This window comes from Sorex araneus, chromosome 2 (assembly GCF_027595985.1).
Source record: "Sorex araneus isolate mSorAra2 chromosome 2, mSorAra2.pri, whole genome shotgun sequence".
Lineage (NCBI taxonomy): Eukaryota > Metazoa > Chordata > Mammalia > Eulipotyphla > Soricidae > Sorex > Sorex araneus.
In genome coordinates, this window is record NC_073303.1 from 224,501,956 (window position 1) to 224,526,884 (window position 24,929).

At 47.6% G+C, this 24,929-nt stretch overlaps 2 protein-coding genes across 3 annotated transcripts in view; one reads left to right on the top strand and one right to left on the bottom strand.

Moving 5' to 3' along the window:
* EIF4B (eukaryotic translation initiation factor 4B) overlaps positions 1-7,503 on the bottom strand; it is a 31,715-nt gene extending 24,212 nt beyond the window's left edge. For both annotated transcript variants that reach the window (XM_055126963.1, XM_055126962.1), the window contains exon 1: positions 7,352-7,503. In XM_055126963.1, coding sequence (XP_054982938.1) covers positions 7,352-7,364 — 13 coding nt within the window. In that variant the 5' untranslated portion in view covers positions 7,365-7,503. The remainder of the gene's footprint in view (positions 1-7,351) is intronic.
* Positions 7,477-24,929, top strand: part of LOC101544919 (keratin, type I cytoskeletal 18-like) — a 74,165-nt gene continuing 56,712 nt past the window's right edge. Inside the window, exon 1 of the mRNA XM_055124583.1 lies at positions 7,477-7,614. The gene's annotated coding sequence lies outside the window, so the exon portion shown is untranslated. The remainder of the gene's footprint in view (positions 7,615-24,929) is intronic.

Sequence of the window (24,929 nt, forward strand, 5' to 3'; positions counted from 1 at the left end):
CTATGCGAAAACACAAAAGGAAAATACAATAGTAAATAAAAATTAAAAACTTGCAGAATGTGTATTATGCAAATCCCTTTGGTTTAAATACAGTAGAGATTATAGAGAAGGGTCAAGAAGCTTGCCCAACAGTACCCCCCCTTTAGGAAGACTGAGAGTGTGTGGGAACCTATATTTACCATTAAACTCACTCATATTAGAGATTTTTAATTGAACAATTGCTGTATTTAAAACAGGTCGAATACCCTCATTACTTTGGTATATAAAGAAGGAAAATTAATAAAATCTATATCCTTAACATTCTTATGACATTTTTTGAACTTGATACTAATTAAAATAACCAGAGGTAGGAACCATTACTATCAATTTATAGAGAAGAAAACTAAATTTTTAGACTTAAATGAGACTTTAAGTTTGAGAGGTATATGACTATGCTGAACATATTACAGATGGCAGAACTAGAATTTAACTTAGGGCTTTGAAAACCAACTCTGAGGCTCTTCCTACAGAAATCCAGCCTCGAAGCAGTTATTATACTAATTCTGTGGCAATTTATTGCAACCATGGAAAAACGTACTATCATTTGCAAAGTGTTCAAGTGGTCAGACTTTATGGGCCCAAGAAAGAATACTGTGGGTAGGTTGCTTGCCTTGCACACAGCCAACCCAGGTTCGATTCCTCGGCACTGCGTATGGTCCCCTGAGCCTGGCCAGGAGTGGTCCCTGAGCACTGGGTGTGGCCCAAAAACAAAAGAAATGCAAATGATCAGATTTTATACACAGCTGATCTAATCTCTTCACACCTATCTTAATATAAGATAGTTGAGATTTGATACTAAAGGGAAAACAAAAATTCCTAAGAACCAACACAAAATCCTTAGGAACCTCCAATTAGCAGACTAACCTTGGTTCTTTAACTATCTAGTCCTCAGAACTTCTGAGATGGCACCAATCAGCAGCTAAGGCAGAAGAGCAGAAAGGACTAATTGCCTTCTAGAACTGGCCCCTGAGAGCAGCCACTACATAAGAAAAAAGTCAAGCAGCTTTGTTGAAATATCATTTTCATAGCTTTTATAATCCTGAGTTGCTCCTCCATGTTACAATTCTCATTTAACTTTCAATCCAAGAGGACTAAGAATCTGGAACTCGATGCACTGTTTAATTGAAGGTTGCTCTCAGTTGGTACCTGCCTTTCTTTTAAAATCCAACTTTCAGGAAATGAAGATGACCTGTTTGCTATGAATGTTATGGACAGCCTTCTGGACACAATATGCACCTGACGTATTATGGTCTCAATGTGCAAATCAGATGAACTTGGCTGCAATAATACAGAAAAAAAAAATGGCCGTGAATGCGAAATTTCCACACTTCTCTCAAGTGACTTAAAACTAATCCTGCTCCCAAAGTTATCAGTTATGACCAACCAGGTTATATTTTGGCCTTATTCTATGCTTTGAAAAAAATGTGACGCAGAGGTCGGTCTTTAGAATATTGCCCCTAATTTCACATGGGAAGGCCTTAGGGAAATCTCAATAAACTAATCTTTAAAAGACACAAAGGGCACAGAATACTTATTGATAATTAGGTTTTACTCTTTTCTATCTAATGAGCAGCACCTAGCTTGCTGCTACCTAAAGACCCTTACTTAGGGCGGGAGAGTCAGCTCACAGGCTTGCAAGCAGGAGGTCCAGGTTCCACCCCCAGCACAAGGTCACCCTAGCACCAAGCTAGAAATAAACTCAAACACATCCCTCAACAAGGACAGAAAGAAATGATCCTTACTCTTATGGGTCTTAGCCAAGTACCATCAAATAATATCTACCTATTTATTCATCTGTCTGGTGGTCAGTCCATACATTGGGAGTGATACCTACTACCACTAGCAGAATCTGAAATCAATCTGCCCTTTGCTCTGATTGTGGCTTAAGATCAGGGTTTCTCAACTCTTACCCCTTGACTCTCATTGTCCTGTAAGGCTATCTGAGATTTCAAAATGATAAACATCATGACTGAAAACACTAAGCATTTGTAGTTTTAGAATGTCTTCCATATGCCCCCCCCCACCAGCCTCTAAAATCTTCAAATGATGTTGGCGGGTCCTATACAGCTTTAAGGGTGCTTGCCTTGCATGTGGCTGACGCCAGGTTTAATCCCCCAGCCCACATGGCCTCCTTCCCACTGCCAGGAGCAACCCCTGAACACTGCGGGCGTGCCCTCCTCACCTGAAATGATCTGACAAGTTCTCCTACACATGGATGTTTCTTTACAACTAGCAGCATGGATTCAGTCACAACAGAAGCAGATGATTTAAAGGGAGCCAGTCTTAAAGAGGACAGCAGCAATGCCATAACGGGCATGTTTGCTCCACTACTTCCAGTAATTCAGAAACAGTATTGCCTAAGTCCTCTATTCCTCTGACCCCACAATATTTCTGCCCATTACATGTTGGATCTCAACATCTTCTCTTGGTAGGCTAAGCATTGTTTAATGTTTTCCTACCACAAAGACAGAACTGGCCAACTCTTTTCCTTTAAATTGTAAATTGGCTAAAATGGTTTAATCAACCACACCTCACAGAACAAGTCCTTGTTAAATTGAGACAATTATTTGTGGGCTTAATAAACAGGGTTTACAACGGAGCGATTTAAGCCTCCCCTCCCATCCCAAGACAACTAATCAGCTTACAATTGATTTCTGTAACCAGACATTTTGGGCTGGTAATTCTTTATGATGGGGTCTGTCCTTTCTCGTCTCTGCTGATTGAGATGCCAGCAGCGAGCTTCTCACCCCACAAACCAAAAATGCATGTATAAAACACTTCCAGTGCTGTCAGAATGTTATTACTCAATTTTATTACCAATAAAAGAACAGACAGGTATTGGGGTGACAAACTTTATAGCTGGCTGCTAATTAACTTCAAAACATTATATGCCTTCAAGCATGAGTAAAGCTTAATTCTTGTACGGCAGAGCCCTACTTCACCCATTAAACTTGTATCTCTTATTTAGGAACGGGAATTTATGTAGCTCAATACTGCAATGAAGTGATGTCAAGTATTAAGCTTCATGGGCCGGAGCGATAGCACAGCAGGTAGGGTGTTTGCCTTGCACGCGGCCAACCCGGGTTCGATCCCTGGAATCCCATATGGTCCCCTAAGCACCACCAGGAGTAATTCCTGAGTGCAAAGCCAGGTGTAACGCCTGAGCACTGCTGGGTGTGACCAAAAAAAAAAAAAAAAAAAAAAAGCCTCGTAATTTCACATCTTTGCCAGATCTGGCCCATTTTATGGGTTTATCAACTCTTCAGGGTATTTTACTGGGGTTGGAGAGATAGGAGAGGACAGGGTGCTTGTCTTGTATGTGGCTAACTTGGGTTTGATTCCCCGGCACTCTGTATCTATCTCATCCTTAGCTCTAGCTTAAACAGGATTGAGCCAACTCAAAACTAGACATGCATGGATTTGCCAATTAAAAAAAAGGTATACATGCATCCTACAACACAGATTGAGCGATGATACGTGAAAGAAGCTAGTGATGAAAGTCCATGTATAGAATAGTCCATTTGTATGAACTGCTCTGACTGGGAAAAAAAAAAACACCAGAGGTTGTAGAGGAGAAATGGATGCCAATGGGTAAAGTTTTATTTTGGGATGCACCAGTCTATCCAGAAAGAAAAACTATTCAGCAATTAATAAATATTTCCTTAAACAAAGGAATCGTGGACCCTATACTATCTCTCTGGACCCACATCTGTGTTTGATACAATGCATCACTGTGTTGAGAAGACTCATCTTCACTGTACTACAGTGAGAATAAGGCTACCAGGGCCAATAAAACTGCACCAGCCCCACCCTGTTTTCAGTTATATGACTTCTTTGCTATTCTACGTCTAACTTCATTTTAACACAAGCTGAGGAATATGCCACAATGCCTTTCCCTTACACTCACTTGATCATCTACACCAGCGAACTATTAGACAAAAGCTCTGAGTTTTGAAAAAGAGCTATAAAATTCAGGGGCTGGAGTGATAGCACAGCGGGTAGGGCGTTTGCCTTGCACGCGGCCGACCCGGGTTCGAATCCCAGCATCCCATATGGTCCCCTGCACACCGCCAGGGGTGATTCCTGAGTGCATGAGCCAGGAGTAACCCCTGTGCATTGCTGGGTGTGACCCAAAAAGCAAAAAAAAAAAAAAAAAAAAAAAAAAAACACCTCTGAAGTTAACTGCTTCCTTCAAAACCAGGAAGAGAACTCGAGGATTTGAGATCGAATGTATTTTTCATCTCAAATCATACACAATTACACTTCAAATCTTTAAAAAAAAATGCGTAATATATTTTAGGTAATATTTAGAAATTCCATGTCTTACTTTTACTCTCTAGAGTCGTACTTTAATGGCAACTAAAACTTTTAAGGTAAACACTGTGTGAAAACCACCATTGGAAACCACTTTCCCTATAAAAATGTCACTAACATACAACACCATTTTGGGAGGCCACAGCCAGCTCTGTGCTTAGGCCTCGCTTTCAATGGTTCTCAGGGAACCAGGCAGTGCCAGTGCCAGGGATCCAACCTGCACGTCCAACATGCAAAATAGGCCCAAAGTCCACTGTGCTATGCCTGGTCCTCTGATGGCATTTAAAAAAGTGCTACACAAACGGAAGGCTGTGTGATGACTGCACTTAATTCCCAGTTTTAAAGCATTTTAATTTAAAAAACGTTCATCTGCATCAAACACTGATTTCCCGAAGTCAAAGAGAGCAGATTCAGTAGCCAATGCGGGGTCATTTGTTCTTGAAGGTTAGTAACTGATATGGTATTGTTGCAAATGGAAAAAAAATCCATCTAACAAAGGTCTATGACAAAATTTAAACATCTTCTTACAAAAAAGTGTCTATGTACATAAACATAAGATCCATTTTCAGTATGACACGGCATCAAGTAAGTATACTGGAAACAGTTCTGTTTCCTTCACTACAACACTATTTGGGAATATTGGTCAAAGACTGGAAAAGATTCAAAGTGGGGGGCCGGAGCGATAGCACAGTGGGTAGGGCGTTTGCCTTGCACGCGGCCGACCCGGGTTCGATCCCCGGCATTCCATATGGTCCCCCAAGCACTGCCAGGAGTAATTCCTGAGTGCAAAGCCAGGAGCAACCCCTGAGCATCGCTGGGTGTGACCAAAAAAAAAAAAAATGATTCAAAGTGGAAAAAGGAATATGGTAAATCTCCCAAATTCATCAGCTGGGGGCTGGAGTGATAGTACAGCAGGTAGGGCGTTTGCCTTGCACGTGGCCGATCTGGGTTCGATTCCCAGCATCCCATATGGTCCCCTGAGCAGCTCCAGGAGTAACACCTGTGCATTGCTAGGTGTGACCCAAAAAGAAACAAAACAAAAAACCCCAAGTTCATCAGCTGGAACCTGATGCTCACAATAGAGTACAGTAACCCTTACACACACACACACACACACACACGAAAAAGACTTATGGAACATGTGACAGGAGACCCAGCCACGCAGAGAAAGTACTAGCACAAAACTCCCCATCACTAACCAGACCCTTTACTCAGTCTGGATTTCATTCTCTAAAATGAAAAGCAGATTAGGAACATTTCTAACACCTAGGGGGCAGGAGAGAGAGCACTGCAGGTAGGGTTGCCTGGCTGGCACGCAGCAGACCAGGGTTGGATCTCTGGCACCCTGTACGGTGCCTCGGAACCAGCCACTGTGCAGCCCCCAAACAAAACAAAAAACCCAAACCATTTTCTACACCTCTCAAAATTTTACAAAAACTCTGGAGAAAGTGAATGTAAGGCAGCAATTAGCAAGCCCAGGCCAACAAGAACTGTTTTAGATAAAGCCCAGCATCGCATTACAATGACAAGCAACCCAGCTATCTCCATGCTGATCAAAGATTTCATTGGACCCTGCATTGGCACTTGCAAGCAGTGTGACGTTGAATAAAAAATTTCCAGTATGAAATTTTGAAATCTGAATGACGGAGACGGTTGGTAGTGCTACCACATGCCTAAATGATCCTAAGAGAGTTCAACAGAACACTCGCTTATTATTTGTTCTAAGTCAAAAGCGCACCAATTATGTTCAAAGGCACCTCAATTCCTGCAATATTTTCCAAAGAGACACGTAACCCTTTGTCAATGTAGTAACACAAAACAAAAATTATTGGTAGGGATAAGCGTCCAGGGACAGCAGTGGTCCAACAAAACGTTTTCCAAAACGTTCGTTTGGGTTCTGTTATAAAAAAAGTTATGCCCCAAACGGAGACCACACCGCTACAAAACGATGCCCAGAACGGTTTCTTCTTAAGGCACCCGCACTGTTCCCAGGCTTCAAGGTGCTAAACAGTTGTGCAATTATCTAAAACAAACAAAGCCAAGCCCGATCAACGGAGCTACCAAAAATGCGACCAAAATGGAAGCTGTCATGAAATGTGATCTTAGTCACCATTTCATATATATATTTCATATATAAACATATTTCAGCCCCGTGCCTGGCATTTGGTTGTGGTTCAGTTACAGATATGCTAAAGGGGAAAGAATAAACAAGAAACCAAAACCCTCTAAGCATTCGGGTCTCCACCTTTGCTTCCTCTCCAACACGTGGGCGCCACCACATTGGGTTCCCCACCCCCCACCTAACTCGGGCCGCTCCAGTCCCGCCCCCGCCCCCAAAACAGCGGCCCTGGCGAGAGCAGAGGCCCCGGGGCCACGCTTCCGGCTAGTAAAGTGCAGAAAGTTGCGGCGGCACAAAAGCTCGCCGCCCCGGGCGCGTGCGATGCCTCCCCATCTGGGCTCCTGGCGCGTGCTCGGAAGGCGGCCGCCGGCGGCCGGGCCGGCCGCTCCCCGCGCGCACGCGCGCCGCCGCCCGCGTTCTAACTGCCCCCCCCCCGCCACCCCCGCCGCCGCTGCCCGCAAACGGCCTCGCGCCCCGCAGCCCCGCGCCCCGCGTGCGCCCGTCCGCGCGCCAACCGCCTCCTTCCTCCCTCCACGCGGCGCGGCGCCTCGCGTCTCCCGAGGCGGCCTCCCGCCTCCTGCAGCCCCCTCGGCGGCGCCCCCTGCGCCCGCCCCGCGCCGGAGCCCACCCCCGCGGCCCACGCCAGCCCCGCGCCGACCGGGCGAAAAGGTGCGGGGGGAGGGGACGAGGACACCTTCCCCTCCCCCCCAGACATCCCGAGGCGCCGGCCCGGCCCGGCCTGGCCGCCCGCCTGCCGCGACCCCCGCGGCCCGAGCGGGCAGCGCGGCTGCCCGCGCCCCGGCGCCGGGGGGCCGGCGGATCCGGCCCGCAGGCCGGTCTCGGAGCCCCGGCCCGGCCCGCGCTCGGCCGCTCACTCACCTGAGGCCGCCATGTTGGGAGAGGGAGCGAGAACGCAAAGGACCCGGATGAGGCAATCACGTGACTAGAGCGGGCTCGTCGGGCGGGGAGACGCGCAGCCGGGAGGGGGCGGGCGGCGAGAAGGCCGACAGGAGGCGGGGCGGCGCCTCTCCGGGCTCGTAAAGCAGTTCGCGGCCGTGGCGCGGAGTCCGACGGGAAGGCCTTGCGCGACATGTGGCCAAAGGGGTGGGGCCTGCGCTGTCGTGAAACCCCACACGCTTTACGTAAGCTACGCGCGGACGCGGGGGCCGGGCCGGGCGGGGGTTCCGGGTCTCAGACTTCCGGCCTTGGGCAGGGAGGAGGGGGTCACCGGAAGGGGCGGGACCGCGCGGTGTCATTCCACTTCTCGGAGACCCAATGGAGGCGTCCTGAAATCCAGAATGGGCGTGCCGCAGTTGGTTTTCCAAAAAGGAATATTCATAGTTTCCTTTTTAAATCAATTTTTTTTTTTTTTTTTGGTGAAAGCAGAACAGGTCCAAAGCCCTGCGTAGAGATGCTTTAAGTCGGGGCTGGAGCGATAGCACAGCGGGTAGGGCGTTTGCCGTGCACGCGGCCGACCCGGGTTTGATTCCCAGCATCCCATATGGTACCCCGAGGAGTAATTCCTGAGTGCAAAGCCTGTGCATCGCCGGGCGGGTGTGACCCAAGAAACTAAACAAACAAACAAAAAAAAGATGCTTTAAGTCGGGTATGTTTAGAATGGATGAGGAAATAACAAATAGTGACTATCGAATGCTTCTTTGCTCTGACTAGATTGAGTCAAACTCAGTCCCTATGGTTTCAGGGCCGAGTATGTTGTCAGACATTCTAAATCTTTCCTTGGGCTTTTTATTTTTATTTATTTATTTATTTATTTATTTATTTATTTATTTATTTTTGGGCCATACCCTGTGTGCTCGGGCTTACTCCTGGCTCTGCACTTAGGAATTACTCCTGGTGGCATCCGGGGACCACATGGGGGTCCCGGGGATTGAACCCTGGTCGGCAGCGTGCAAGGCAAACGCCGTTGCCCTGCCTGCTGTACTATCTTTACGGTATCTCCAAGGACATATTTGATTGAACGCTTACTCGACACTTTTGGGTACAACGGTACAGAATTGTCCCAAAGGGAGTTGTAGTTCTGTGACCAAAAGACCGACAACAAGCAGGGGCCGGAGCAGTCGTACAGCAGGTAGCGAGACCCAGGTTCCATCCTGCCTTGCACGTGGCGGACCCGGGTTTCATTCCTGGCATCCCATATGGTCCTCTAAAAACCAGAAGAGCCACACCCTGAGCATTACCGGATGTGGCCCCCAAACAAAAGACAACAAGCAGTAACTGCTTAAAGACGTTAGAAGAACTTAGATAGTATTATATGTTATTGTTAAATAGTAAATTGTAAAAAAAAAAAATCAAACTTTGAGGGTGGTTAAGGTTATTGGGTGCAACTTTGGATTGTTCCCTTTCCTGGATGGGGAAGGGCCTGAGGTGGTGATGTTTAAAAGGAGAATTACAACACCTGTGGGAGATGGCAGAGGATGCTCAGCTAGGTTGAAAGCTCCAGAACAGGAGCATCTCAGCAAGTGGAGGGTTTAAAGGCTGGTAAATGGAGGATCACAGAGGATCACAGTAGTATGAGATGAAATTTGGGAGCTAGGTAAGGCTTTGTAAAGTAGTCTTAGGACTTTGGGTTTTATTCCAGTCTTCGTGAAAAAACTTGGAGTGATTTTGTTGATTTATTTGTGTTTGGGGGCCAGATCTGGCAATGCTTAGAGGTCGTGGCTCTGCATGTAGGAATCATTCCTGGAGAAACTCCAGGAGCCTTATGGGATGATAGAGATTTAGTTGGGTCTGCCATGTTCAAGGCAAGTGCCTTATCTGCTGCTATACAATCTCTCCAGCCGCGGGGTGATTTTATGAAGTGATGTCATGATAATAAAATTAAAAATTTGGAATAAAAAATTGAAAAGAGTTATTTGTTATCTTGATGTGGTTATGTGAGTATATGTATATATACATATATGTATCGATAAACTATTAGATATTAAGATTTGTGTACTTGGGGCCAGAGAAGTACTGCCAGTAGGTGTTTGCCTTAAATACGGGGCCCCCTGAGCCCTACCAGGAGTGATCGCTGAGCTCAGAGCTGGAGTAAGCCCTGAGCATAGTCAGGTGTTAGCCGTCCCCTTCACTGAAGAACTTTTATTGTATTGATATTGGGGGTACACTCAGAGTTGTTCAGGGATTACTCCCAGCCGTTCTTGGGGGACCATGTGGGTCAAATTCAGGCCTCCTGCATGTATTGTATGCATTGTAGACTGTTGAGTTAGGTCTCTAGCTGGAAAGGTTATGCTTTAGTTAAAAAAAGAGAAAAATGGATTCTACAGATGCATGAATGGAGAGAAAGACCGGTTAACAGTGATGCAGGAGCAATGACAGAAGGTCTCGGTGTTTGTCCATGACTCCTGGTTCTTTAATATTTTCTTTTCTTTTTTTCTTTGAGGGGGGTGCACATGTGGCAGTTCTCAGAGCTTACTCCTGGCTCTGAGCCCAGGGATCAGTCCTGGTGGGCTCAGGGGACCTGATGGGGTACCGGGGATCAGACCTGGGTTGACTGTACTGTGGTTCTGACCTCATCTTCAATAGTTTCAAATTTCAAAATATAGGGTAACCAGAGCGATAGCACAGTGGGTAGGGCGTTTGCCTTGCACGCGGTCGACCTGGGTTCGATTCCTCCGTCCCTCTTGGAGAGCCCGGCAAGCTACCGAGAATATACAGCCCACACGGCAGAGCCTGGCGAGCTACCCGTGGCGTATTCGATATGCCAAAACCGGTAACAAGTCTCACAGTGGAGACATTACTGGTGCCCACTCGAGCAAATCGATGAACAACAAGACGACAGTGAGACAGTGCTACAGGGTAATAAATATTCTCAGAGTTAGAAAAATTGAATGGAAAGTAGAAGAGAAAGAAATTTCCCAGCCTGGCAAGAGCTTAGTAAGAAACTAAGTATGACTCACTCTGGGGCTTTTTATAGGAAAACTAGTCTTTATGGTCTCAAAGTTTCAAAGGATTCCCAGAAATGTCCTGTTAGTTTGGGGCCCATTTCTGTTGCTAAGATAAGAGTAACGTTTTTGATTCCCACTTAGGCTGGTGGGGACTGTCTGTTTATTTAAGACCTTTTAGGTTACATATTTCACCAGATGCCCTGGAATTGCCCGGTTATCTCTTAGTCTCTTGTGAGCCAAGGTCTGGAGCAGAGTTTATGGTCTTGGGAAACTGTAAACTTCCCAGTCTCAGAAAGAACCCAAGACTTTGCAAGAATGTTTGAAATGTGGAAGGGAGTCAGCTAAAGAGCAGCTGCTTGCAGCAGCTGGCAAGGGGAAACTGAGGCTTCTCTTTTCAGTTGGTTATTACCAGAGTACTGCATAGGGCTTTTTCCTTCATAAAAATTAATTTTAAGGGGCTGGAGCAATAGCACAGTGGGTAGGGCGTTTGTCTTGCATGTGGCCAACCCAGGTTCGATTCCCAGCATCCCATATGGTCCCTTGAGCACCGCCAGGGGTGATTCCTGAGTGCAGAGCCAGGAGTAACCCCTGTGTATCACCAGGTGTGACCCAAACCAAAAAGAGAAAAAAAGATTTTAAATTAATATTTTATGAATTTGCTGGTATGATTACAGACATACTAATATGAATTGAGGCATTTTGTTTGACATAAATAATATTATTTCAGAGGCCACATTTATAGTACATTAGGTAGGACATTTGCCTTGCATGCAGCTGACCCTGGTTTGATCCTTGGCATTCCATGTGGTCCCTCAGACCTGCCAGGAGTGATCCCTGAGCACAGATCCAGGAGTAGTCCCAGAGCACTACTGGATGTAGCTCAAAAAATTAAAAATAAATTGCTTTTTCTTTATAACTTAAAAATAAGTTTTGTGCCCCACCTCCGCCCCCCCCCAAAGGGATGGTAGGATCTAGGGTACTGATCTTGCTGTGCTCTTCATTTATTTGTTTTTGGTTTGTGGGCCACACCAGTCATGCTCACGACTTACTCCTGGCTCTGAGTGGTGGGCTCAGGGGACCCTATGGGGTACCAGGGATTAAACCCGGTTGACTGCATGCAAAACCAAAACCCTACCCACTTACTATTTCAGCTCTCTTCCTGTGCTGTCTGTGCCAACACTGGCTTCTGTGATCCAGCTGAGAGAAGACGGTGGTTCAGGTTTGAGTATAGCGATGGGAAGGCACAGGTACAGGTGTAATTTGGAAGCAGACTCGATGACTGATTAGCTGTGAAAGGCACAGGAGAGGGAGCACTCAAAGATGAACATCTGGATGATGCCATTTGCCTGGACTGCAGATGCTAGAGTGGAGCAGGTTTGGAGAGATTTGTTCACCCAGGGAATTTTATTTTTTATTTTATTTTTATTTTTATTTTTTTGCTTTTTGGGTCACACCTGGCGATGCACAGGGGTTACTCCTGGCTCTGCACTCCGGAACCACCTTTGGCGGTGCTCAGGGGACCATATGGGTTGCTGGGAATTGAACCCAGGTCGGCCGTGTGCAAGGCAAACCCCCTACCTGCTGTGCTATTGCTCCAGCCCAAATCACTTAGGGAATTTTATTTTATTTATTTATTTACTTATTTATTTATTTGTTTTATGGGTCACAGCTGGCAATGCTCAGGAGATACTCCTGGTTCTGCACTCAGGAATCACCCCTGGCGGTGCTCAGAGGACCACATGGGATGCTGGGAATCGAACCCAGGTCGGCCTCGTGCAAGGCAAATGCCCTACCCGCTGTGCTATTGCTCCAGCCCCAATCACTTAGGGAATTTTATTTTATTTATTTATTTGCTTATTTATTTATTTGTTTTATGGGTCACAGCTGACAATGCTCAGGAGATACTCCTGGTTCTGCAGTCAGGAATCTCCCCTGGCAGTGCTCAGAGGACCATATGGGATACTGGGAATTGAACCCGCATCGGCCAAGTACAAGGCAAACGCCCTACCCGCTGTGCTATCGCTCCAGCCCCACTTAGGGAATTTTAAATCATTCTAATTTGGCAGGACTGAGGTAAATTCCAAAGCTCGAGCATTTCTAGCTCTCTAGATAGGAACCTGAGTAAATGAGTCCCTACGTCCCCCTTTCCTTGCCTCCCCTGCCCTCCTTTCTCCTACCCTCACTCCCCTCCTCTACCCTCCCCTCTCCTCCCCTCCCCTCCCATTCCCTCCCATTACTTCCCCTTTCTTGGTGAGTTTTTTTTTTTTTTTTCCTGATTCTGTGCTCAGGACTGAGCCCTGGCAGTCTCAGGGGTCCATAAGTAGTGTCAGGGGTTGAATCAGGGCCAGCCACATGCTTCTGAGCCTGTACTATTTTTTGTTGTTGTTGTTGTTTTGTTTTTGGGTCACACCCGGCGATGCACAGGGGTTACTCCTGGCTCATGCACTCAGGAAGTACTCCTGGTGGTGCTCAAGGGACCCTGTGGGATGCTGGGAATCGAACCCGGGTCGATCACGTGCAAGGCAAACACCCTACCCGCTGTGCTATTGCTCCAGCCCCAAGCCTGTACTATTTCTTTTTATTTTCAGGTTTAAGTCTCAGTCATACAATGATTGAACCTTCATCCCTTCACCAGTGCACATGTTCCACCACCAAGAACCCCAATATACCCCCCTCCCACCCAGCCCCCTAATGATCTTCATTTTATTCTCTATATTTTGAATACATTCAATATTTCAATAGAGAACTCACTATTATTGTTTGGAATTTCCCCCCAACAATCAGGCCTGCTGAAAAGGCATCATTTAATAATTTCTTTTCATTGCTGAGAATGAAGATTTCATGAGCTCGCGTGACCAAGACGGGCTGATGCCTGTACTATTTCTTGAGGATTAACCTAACTGCCTATTGCCCCATACTTCCGCCAGCTAGAGTCATTTACAGAGATTTAGAATTACTTTCAGCACAAATGTATTTCTGTGTAAAGATTATTTTGATTCTTTTGCAGCAAAAGGAAATTGTAAAGTTTGTACATTGTCCAAGTAAATGAAGACCAGGCCTAAAAGCTGAAAAAATAAAAATTCTGTATTTATTCTGGTCATATTATTAAAAAACAATATATTGGGATTAAAAAGATACTGATGATTGAAGATAGTGGATTTTAGAAAAGCCAGATCAGGTAGGGCCAGATGTGGTAGAGAGAGATTCTCAATTACCGAGCACCTAGTATTTCCCAGCGGGTACCAGTAACGTCTCCATTGTGAGACTTGTTATTGTTTTTGGCATATTGAGTACACCATGGGTAGCTTGCCAGGCTCTGCTGTGTGGGCGGGATACTCTCGGTAGCTTGCCGGGCTCTCTGAGAGGGATGGAGGAATTGAACCCGGGTCGGCCTCGTGCAAGGCAAACGCCCTACCCACTGTGCTATGGCTCCAGTCCTCAAGCAAATCGATGAACAACGGGATGACAGTGCTCCAGTGCTCCAGTACTTCCCGAGTCAAACCGGGCACTAACTTAGCTTAATTAGTCCTCATTTTAACCCTCTGGAATGAGTATGTATCAGGGTTTCCTCCTGGCCCTCTGCTCCAGGATTGCTCCTGGCAGTGCTTGAACTGACCTGGATTTGAACCAGCTTGTCCTCTCTGCGTGGTAAGTGTGCGTGTGTTGGCCCCTGTGCTCTCTGTGTCTCTGGCCACAAGAGTTGAGGTCTTGCACTGATTATTCTCGTCCTGACGTGTTTCTCTCCTCCTCCTTCATTTTTCTGGTTTTGATTTGGTTTTGGGTCAGGCTGGTGCCCTGGGGCTTTCCCAGTGCTCTTGGGCTTTTGCTGGCCACCGTGCTTTGTGTGCCCTTAGCCCCCTGAGCAATCTCGCTGGCCCATCCCCATTCCTTTATTTATTTAGGTTTTTTGGCCACACCTGGCTGTGCCCAGTGCTTACTCCTGGCTCTGTGGTCAGGGATCAGGGGCCATTTGGGTGCTGGGCAGCCGCATGTAAGACAAGCGCCCTGCCCACTCTGCTGTCTTTCTGGCCAGAATCCCTTCCTTTTAAGTCGATTGTGATAGGCCTTTGGGTCACACCCAGCGATGCACAAGGGTTACTCCTGGCTCTGCTCTCAGGAATTACCCCAGCGGTGCTCAGGGGACGATATGGGATGTTGGGAATCGAACCTGGGTCGGCCATGTGCAAGGCAAACGCCCTCCCCGCTGTACCGTCGCTGCAGCCCCTCATCTTCCTATTTTTTGGGGGGAAGGGAACTTGGGGCTATGCCTGGTAATGCTCAGAGGTTACTCCTGGGTCTGCACTTAGAAATTACTCCTGGCGGTGCTTGGGGGACCGTATGAGATGCCTGAGATGGAAGCTGGGCCAGCTGCATGCGAGGCAAGCGCCTTGCTCACTGTGCTCTCTCTCTGACCTTCTCCCCCACCTATTTTGCTTAATTAGTATTTGGGCTACCCCTGGTGGTGCTCAGGGAACAATGGGGTGCTGCAAATCAAACCTGCGTCTCCTGAATGTAAAGCATACACGGAGCCCTTTGAACTCTCTCTCTAGTATGTAATCTTTTCATTTCAAGGTCATTAGGTAAGCAAGCTTAATTCCATCAGCAGCTTTAATTACCCACTGTCAGGTAATATTTCATATTCCAGGTACCAGGAACTTTTAGTGGGCATCTCTGAGGGGACCATTATTAACTACCAGAGAAAGAAGTTACTAAATGTAGAGTTGCTATAATATAACATTCGTAGTGTACATGATAAATGATTGTTTCATATACTAAGAACATGAGAAACGTGAGCCAATCTTTTTTTTTATTAGTGAATCACCGTGAGGTACAGTTACAGACTTACAAACTTCTGTGCTTGTATTTCAGTCATACAATGCTCAAGTACCTGTCCCTCCACTAGTGCCCATTCTCCACCACCAGTGATCCCAGTATCCCTCCCCCTGCCTCTGCCCTATCCTCCCCACCCCACCCTGCCTCTGTGGCAGAGCATTCCCTTTTGTTTTTCCTCTCCTTTTGGGTGTTGTGGTTTGTAATAGAGGTACTGAGTGGCCATCATGTTTGACCCATAGTCTACCTTAGCATGCATCTCCCATCCTGAGCGGGTCCTCCAAACACCCTTTACTTGGTGTTCCCTTCTCTATCTGAGAAACTCGAGCAACAGTCAATCAACAGGAGCCAATCATAGACTGGGAGAAGAAGAGTAGGGAGTGAGAGAGGAAAAACACCAATAAAGAAAATGGTATTGGCTTATCACTGTCAAAACATAGAAAGCCGAATAGATAATGACAAAAAAAACAGTGAAAACCAGAAATCTTGAAAGGATTCAGAAAAAAGTGATGTTACTCGCAGAAGAGTTTTTCTTGGTCGTGAGCTTATCATATACTTCAGGAAACAGAAGACAAGCACCACCATTACTATGTAATCAGGAAAGCTCATTTGGTAGTAAAAATAATCAAGTACTGATAAACCCTCCACCATGGATGTAACTTGGAAATATGCTAAGTGGAAGAAGCTAGTCATGAAAGCCCAGATACTGCATAATTCTTCTTACATGAAACAGCCAGAATTGGCAATTCTGTTAGACATAGAAAATAACTGGTGGCCATCTAAGAACTGATTGGGTAGCCTCTCCCCAAAATATTAAGAGAATGAAAACATTATTAGCATATTATTTAGGTGAACATGTTACAACTATAGCATAAAGAATGATGGTGGAAGATTTCTATTTTCCCTTTTTTTTTGTTTGTTTCTGGGCTGTGCCCAGGTGGTGCTCAGGAATTACTCCTGGCAGGCTCAGGGAGCCATATGGGACAATATAGACGGAACCAACCCTCTGTACTATCGCTTCAGCCCCAATATTTCTATTTTCTATCTGAAGAAATGAAATGTTAAAATACAGGGTGAAAATTTTGATAAATACATTCTAAACCTTACAGGAAGCATTAAAAAACTCCAAGGGGAATGGAGAGGTAGTACAGTGGGTAGGGTGCTTGCCTTGCACATGGCCAACCTGGATTCCATACTTGGCACCCCATATGGTCCCCGAATCTACCAGGAGTGATCCCTGAGTGCAGAACCAGGAATAAGCCCTGAGCACCACCAGAGGTGGCCCCGTAAACAAACAAACAAAAAAGCTAAGAAACATAACTAAAATCAATTAATGTGAAATTCTAAAACTTTCTGTAAACCATGGCAGGAAAGGAAGAATTGACAATAACATACATGAGAACTAGAGCAAAAAAAGAAGTTATAAGAAACACACTTTAAAATTTGTTTTGGGTTTTTTTGTTTTGTTTTTTGGGGTCACACCCGGCGATGCACAGGGGTTACTCCTGGCTCTGCGCTCAGGAATTACTCCTGGTGGTGCTCAGGGGACCCTATGGGATGCTGGGAATCGAACCTGGGTTGGCCGAGTGCAAGGCAAACGCCCTACCCGCTGTGCTATCATCGCTCTAGCCCCTTGTTTTGGGTTTTATCTGACAGTATTTTGAGGGGACTCAAGAGGGACCAGGTGGCGCCAAGGATGGAACAAGGCTTCTCACCTACAGCACAACCTCTCCAGCTTCTGAGTCATCTCTCCAGGCCCTAAACATTCTTGGTGGGAGTGTGTTGGGCCACACCTGGCAGTGCTCAGGGCCTACTAGCCCTGTGCTCAGGGACCCCTCCTGACAGTGCTGGTGGCCCACATGTGCTGAGAATTGAGCCAGGGGTCTTCATATGCAGGACATTTATTATTTATCCAGGCCGAAACACATTTTTAAGGGGCAACTCCTAATTTGAGTCTTCTTTTATTTATTTATTAATTTTTTTTCTTTTTGGGTCACTCCTGGCTCTGCACTCAGGAATTACCCCTAGTGGTGCTCAGGGGACCATATGGGATGCTGGGAATTGAACCTGGGTCGGCCTTGTGTAAGGCAAACGCCTTACCCCCTGTGCTCCAGCCCCTTGGGTCTTCTTTTAAAAAACATATTTATTATTAACACCTGAAGAGGCTCAAGGGTCACTCCTTCCTCTGCACTCGGGAATTACTCCTGGCAGTGCTTGGGGGACCATGTGGGGTATTGGGGATTGAACCTGGATTGGCCACATGCCAGGCAAAGACCCTCTTCACTGTGCTATTGCTCCGGCCCCTAATTTGAGTCTTTCTGATGTTTTTCCCAAGTAGCCCCACTTCCCAGGCTCACATCGCAGCTCCGTTCCTAGTCAGCCCTGCCAAACAGGGAGAAAAGACTAATATCTCGGAGGGACAAGGAAGCTGAACAGAATCGGAAAGCGTGTTTTGGACCTTGAGGAATCTGAAACATGCAGTGGTGGTCACTCAAGCACATGTTCACTCTTCATGCCTAGAGACTTCTTCATGCAGCGGTTCTAGTGTGTGTCCAGGAGAGTGGGAAGGGTGTGGCCAGCTGCCCCTAGTTGTAGGCTCTGGCCATTGGAGAGGAAAGGCAGGCAGCCAGGGTTCTGTTGAGTTCGCTGTTCCTCGTCGCATTCTACGAGCTTCTCTTCCTAACCCTTTTGCATCCGTTGCTGGAGATGCCTCAAGGAGCCGGGCACCTAGTGGCCTTGGCTGAAGCTGCCGGTAGGCATCGTGGCAAGCTGCACACAGAGAATGTGCTCCCTGCAGCCGACAGTGCTGGCACAGTGTCCCTGAGCTCCTCATCAGTTCTCAACCTTCTGTTGGATACCACGTGACTTGACCTGGCAACCGGAGCGTTCATGGAAGTCATATGGATCACGTCGGGGGGAGGCACGCGAAGGCTGCCCAGTGGTCTGATCTGAACCACTGCTGTTTCCAGTGGAAAAAGCAGAGCCGAAAGTATAAGCAGCCTGAGTCCCTGAGCCTTTGCTAGTCGGAAGGCCCCCTTGGGAAGTCACCCTTTTCACTTTGGACGTTGTTCGAACCAGAAGCAAACTATTCTGCTTTATCCCTTCTATGTTGGCATTCTAGGCAGGCCTATCCTATGCTCTTTTGTGTGAGTGCACCGGAGACAACCCAGGGCCTCATGCATGTGACACCTGTGCTTTACCACTGACTTACACCCCAGACCCCGACATACTTTGCTGTTGTTTTGTTTTGGGGCCACACCCAGCAGTGCTCGGGGATTATTCTTGGCTCTGTGCTCAAGGGTCACTCCTAGCAGTAATCAGGGGACCACATGGGGTGCCAGGGATTGGACACAGGCATTGTCTGTGTGCAAGGCCAGTGCCCTGCTTTGCTGTCTGATCTCTCCAGCCTTCTCTCCCCAGATGCGCTTACCTTTTTTAAACTTGTATCTTCCCCTTGCACTTTGTATAAACACTGTGGTTTACAAAGTTGTTCATGATGATTTGTTAGACATTCAGTATACCAACGCCAGTCCCACCACCATTGCATCTTACCACCACCGTTATCTCTAATTTCCCAACCACCCCTTAAGCCTGCCCGATAGCAGGCCCTCAATAATTTATTTTATATTGCTTATTATTATTTTGGTAAAAGAATGATAAAACAATGTTCCCTTGTAAGAAAGTGATGATTGTGTATCTCGCCAGGGAGCCATTAAGCGCTTGCATAAGAGATTACTAAGATGTTGTTACAGGTTAGGTCTTCTGTGTTGTTCATAGAGATTGGATGCCTTCTACATGACACCCATCCAATCTGGTGTGTTACTCCTGGATTATCAGTGTTGTAGAGTTTGAGGTGTCACATGGCTGCAAATGCAGCCATACAGTCCAGGAAGTCCAACTTTTTTTTTTTTTTGGGTCACACCTGGCAATGCACAGGGGTCACTCCTGGCTCTGCATTCAGGAATCACCCCTGGCGGTGCTCAGGGGACCCTATGGGATGCTGGGAATAGAACCCGGGTCAGCTGCATGCAAGGCAAACGCCCTACCCGCTGTGCTATGCTCCAGCCCCAGAAGTCCAACATTTTTAATGGATGGTACAGCTGGAGTTAAATTTAAAAAAATTATTTTTATTTTTTTGGAGTTAAATTTTTAACTGGTGGTGTTTTGGTGTGTGTGTGTGTGTGTGTGTGTGTGTGTGTGTGTGTGTGTGTGATTGCCAGGGTTTTCAGAAGTACAGGGAGATGGGGAGGTAGCCCATCCGTAACTCCATGAAAGCCGGGAGATTTCAGTCACAAAACCCCATACCTAATTTTTTTCATCAGATTAATTTTTTTTTTCTTTTTGGGTCACACCTGGCAATGCACAGGCGTTACTCCTGGCTGATTCACTTAGGAATTACTGCAGGCGGTGCTCGGGGGCTATGTGGGATGGTGCTGAGGATTGAACCCGGTTTGGCCACATGCAAGGCAAACGCCCTACCCGCTGTACTATTGCTCCAGCCTATCAGATTAATTTCTGAATGAGGCTCGTCCTGAGTAGTGGAGTCCTGCTGGAAACATGGAGGTAATTGTGGAGTGTGGAGTGTTTTGGCTGCCGGGGCTCTGTTTGGGCAGAGGCTGGGCTCACCCATCCCCCTCTGGGGTACCTCAGATGACTCAACCTTGAGTGGGGTCCGGAAGAATCTTTGCAACTTGTTGATTTCCCAAAAGGGAGAACTTCACAGCTGCACACTTCCAGGAACTTTGCTTTATAGTCTCTGGATGTTGGCCGTTGATGGGATTACACGGCGCCAGGGGCAGTTTGTGGGTATGGCTGCCAAGCTACTGGAAAATGGGGAATCTGGGTGGAGGAGACCCAGTCCCGATCCGAGCAGACTTGGAGATCTCAGCCCAGGGTCCTGCACACCTGGGTTCCTCTGCCAGTTCCTTCATGCGTGAGGCTCATCTGAATGTGTGGAGAGGGGACTTGAGCATGGCTGTGAAGCCATCATTAACAGTATTGTAAATCACAGTACCTCAATCAATTAAAATTGAAAAAAGAACTTGTAGTTTTAGTAGCATGTTCTAGTAGGGTTAATGTTGATGGTTTTGCCGTGCAAAGTCGTTGCACCATCACCATCACCAGATTGACCAAGATGCTCCACCACTGCCCTCTTGTGACTGCCTGTCCTCCCCTGCCCCTCCTCAAGCCTCAACCCTGCCAGTGTGTGGTAAGCTTGTCTCGCATTCACAGCCCAAGGGTTTGTCAGTGCTCAGTACTGGCTGTTCCCTTGCTCTGTGTCTCTGTGCTCGGTGAGTGAAGTTCTCTCAGACTCTTCCCTCTCCCTCTGATTGTCTGGTCTGGTTCCCTCCAGTTCTGTCCACCTTGTAGCAAAAGGCTAAAGTTCATGCTTTCTTGTAACTGTGAGAAGTGTCTGTGTGTGTGTGTGTGTGTGTGTGTGTGTGTGTATGTGTGTAACATTCCAGCATTCGCAGGTGGACAGCCTGTGCTCTACCTTCTCCTTGGTGACTCATCAGTCTCAGGAGCTTTGATTTTCTCTTGTGCCCAGATGGGGGCAAAGTACGTGTCTCTGTATCATGACTTCCCGTGGGCTTGGAAATAACCCCAGCTTTGGGTTTGAAGTCTCAGGCTAGATCACGCAAGGTGAGTCTTCTGCATCCTTTAAGCCATCAGTTCTACCTGCCCCCTATAGCCAGCACCACAGAGATGCTGCTGCCCCAGGTCCTTGGCCCCTCCTTTCCCTGACACTTCCTGCAGCCAGCCTTCATGGTTGGTTCCTCACTCTTTCTCTGCAGCTGCCTTCCCCGTTTATAACCTTGTGTTATTTGCATCCCCCTTTGGAGCTGCTCCTTGATCATGCTTTTTTTTTTCCCCCCTCCACATACATCTCCCCCCGCCTCCCCGGAGAGTTGGATTCTGTCTTCCACTGCCCTGTAATTTTCCCCTTGACTAGACTGGAGTTTGCAGTTCATATCTCAGACATCTCAAATCTAACAGGTCCTGAGAGGAACTCATTTTCCTTTCATGACTTTTTTTTTTTGCTTTTTGGGTCACACCCGGTGATGCACAGGGGTCACTCGTGGCTCTGCACTCAGAAACTACCCCTGGCGGTGCTCAGGGGTCCGTATGGGATGCTGGGAATTGAACCTGGGTCGGCAGCGTGCAGGGCAAATGCCCTACCCACTGTACTATCGCTCTGGCCCCCTCTTTTTTCTTTTTTTAATTATTATTTTAAAAAATTTTAATGAATCACCCTGAGATACTTAAAAACTTAAGTATTTAAGTTTTTAAATACTTAAAAACTTTCATGATTGTGTTTCAGTGAAACAATATTTAAGTACCCATCCCCCACCAGTGCCCATCCTCCACCCCAGTGTTCCCAGTATCCCTCCCCCCACCCCTCATGACTTTTCTGTCTCTGTTAATGGCACGACTGTCTTCCAGATCATGGTGTCGAACCCTTGGTATCGTATTAACCTCCTTATCCAAATCCAATTCAATTTTTGAGGAGGGGCGTTTGGACCACACCCGGTGGTCCTGGTGACTGCGCTTGACTGTGTTTCTGGGTCATTCCTGGCAGTGACCAGGAGGCCATGTGGTGCACGCTCCGTAGCCCCTGTGCCATCTCTCCAGCCCTCAGTCCCAAGTTTCCACTGAGTGTTCACTCCTGTACCCTCTGCTCGGCCCTGAGGGTGCAGTGACGTGCCGAAAGGAAATGTGTTCTATTGTCACTTGCCTTCTACCGGGAACAGACTGATGATGAACCTATAGAGTTTACTAGGAAAGATGATGACAAATAGAGAAAAACAGAGGAAAGCAAAAGAGACAGGGAGGGTTGTGATGGGAGAAGTTTCCTATTTGGTCAGGCCCAGGGGACCTGAGTAGAGATGAAGGGAATGGGAGAGTGAGAGTTAACAGATACTTGGGGCTGAGTGGTGTGTGTGTGTGTGTGTGTGTGTGTGTGTGTGTGTGTGTGTGTGTGTGTGTGTGTGGCTCGGCAGTTGAGCACTTGTTTCACACGTGCGAGGCCTTGGGTTTGACTCCTGGCACGGCAAAATAAATGAGATGAGGGGCTGGAGTGATAGCACAGCGGGTAGGGCGTTTGCCTTGTATGCGGCCGACCCGGGTTCGATTCCTGGCATCCCATATGGTCCCCTGAGCACTGCCAGGGCTAATTCCTGAGTGCAGAGCCAGGAGTGACCCCTGAGCATCGCTGGGTGTGACCCAAAAAGCAAAAAAATAAATAAATGAGATGAATACTCCACATTTTTCTGGGGATGTGGCACATGCTTCCGGCCTGGGTCAGCCCCTGGGACCACAAAACCCAAACAGAAACAGTGTTGCAAAGGCCCTGGGGTGCTGGCACAGGCAGTTTCCAAAGGAGCTCCTGGGGATGGATTTGGGGAGCAAGGGATAGGGTGGTTGGCCTTGTAGCCCACCTCTCCCGTCCTTCCCTTTTGCTTCCCCCCACCCCCCAGCCTCCCTGCTCTACTGACTCCTCTCCTCTCCCCTCTGCCTGCTTTGGGGGTGGTCCTTCTCTAGCTTAACCCCTGTCTGCTGACACAACCCCCAGAGTAGCCTTCCAGGATACCAGGCTGAGAGTTGATTTTCTATTACTGGGACGGGCTGAGGGACACTTTGATAAAACTTTCTCCCTGGGTGCTCCTAGGAGGTGTCTCTGGGAAAGACTGGCAGTGGAACTGGTAGAGCAATTGCTAAAGCAGTATTGATGGGCGTCATTCAAGGTCCCCAGGGCTCGGGATCCAAATGGGTGGAGACCGAATGGATTCGCTTTCTCTTTCATGTGGAGACAGCCGACTCTGACCCCAGGCGTCCAGTCTCCCGGTCCGGGCCTTTGGACCGGGTGGAGCTGCGCCTACAGTGTTCGTCGCCCCGTAGCTTCCAGACACAGACCAGAGGTTGGCACATGGCAACCCCCGTGACCCCCAGAGCAAATTCCTTCAGTAAACCTCCTAGTTCTGTCCGTGGCCTCTCTTGGTTCTGTTTCTCTGGAGAACTTTAATGCATTATCAATTTCCCAGGCCCTGTCTCCTAACACTGGAAGCCCTTCGTATTTTGCCTACAGCTTTTTTCTTTTCTTCTTTTTTTTTTTTTTTTGCTTTTTGGGTCACACCCAGCGATGCACAGGGGTTATTCCTGGCTCATGCACTCAGGAATCACTCCTGGCGGTGCTGGGGGACCATATGGGATGCTGGGAATAGAACCTGGGTCGGCCGCGTGCAAGGCAAACGCCCTACCCGCTGTGCTATCACTCCAGCCCCTTTCCTGGTTTATTTGACCCTCTACAAGATGACAAACACCAGGAGGTAGTTGATACATTTGTGTCCTGGAAGGTTGTTTTTCCTTCCTTCCTTCCTTCCTTCCTTCCTTCCTTCCTTCCTTCCTTCCTTCCTTCCTTCCTTCCTTCCTTCCTTCCTTCCTTCCTTCCTTCCTTCCTTCCTTCCTTCCTTCCTTCCTTCCTTCCTTCCTATTTTTGTCACACCTGGTGGTGCTCAGAGCTTACTCCTGGCTCTGTTCTCAGAGATCATTCCTGTCAGGCTTAGGGACTATATGGGGTGCTGGGTATTGAACCCAGGATGGCTGCATGCAAGGCAAGTGTCCTATGTGCTGTACCCCAAATGTCTTATTGCTCTGTTCCCAAGTCCCCTCCAAATTCAATGAGGATTTCTGCTTGAGTATAAGTGGTTTATTTCTTGCCCACATTCAAGCTCTGTCGGATGCCCTTGTGCCCATGTCCTGGCTAGGAGAATGTTAGTTACAGATGGGACTGGTGAGAGTCTGGCTAGAGTTATGCCACGAAGTATTTTAAACCCCAACCAAACTCTGGATTCAGTCAGGATGGCGGTCTGGGGCCTCAGGACAGCCCCAAGGGCAGCATGTTTAAGTTCTATTTCCCTTCTCCCTTACTTGGGCTGACTTTTTTATGCTGAAGGTTTTTTTTTTTTGGTTTTTGAGCCACACCTGGCGCTGTTCAGGGCTTACTCCTGGTGTGTGGTCAGGGATCACTCCTGGTGGGGCTTGGGGGACCATATGGGATGCCAGAGATTGAATCCGTGCCAGCCGTGTGCAAAGCAGGGCTTTACTCACTGTACTATCTCTCCTCTCCCCCTCCCTCTCCCCTCCCCTCACTCCTCCCTCTCCCCTTCTCTCCCCTCTCCTTCCCTCACCTGCCTTCTCCCCTTTTTCCCCCCCTTTTCTCCTCCCTTCCCCTCCCCTCTCCTATTCTCCCCTCTCACTTCCTCTCCTCCACTCTCCTCTCCTTTTCTCTCCCCTGTCCTCTCCTCCCCTCTCCCCTCCCCACCCCTCCCTTCCTGTGCCAGGGAACAAACTCCAAGTAATCACAAGCAAGGCAGGTGCTCTCTGAGCCACACAGCCCTGATTGAAATACTTTCACCGCTCAAAGGTAGCTGTAATAGGGGAAGGCGTTAGGGATGGGCTCATCACAGAACCCTCCCCCAGGCGGCTCTCCCACCTTGCTTGGCCTTGCCTCACCTGGCGTGAATGCCTCTTCCTTCTCTTTTCTTATCCAAATCTTGCCCATTCCTTAAGAAACAGCTAAAATAATTACTCCAGGAAGCCTTTCCAGATGACTTCAGACTCCACTAGCCTGTTTTGATACAAGAATTAACAAATAATCTGCCACACACTTCAGTGCTTAGTGATGTATTTAAACTCTTTGCTGTTATTTTGTATAATGTTCC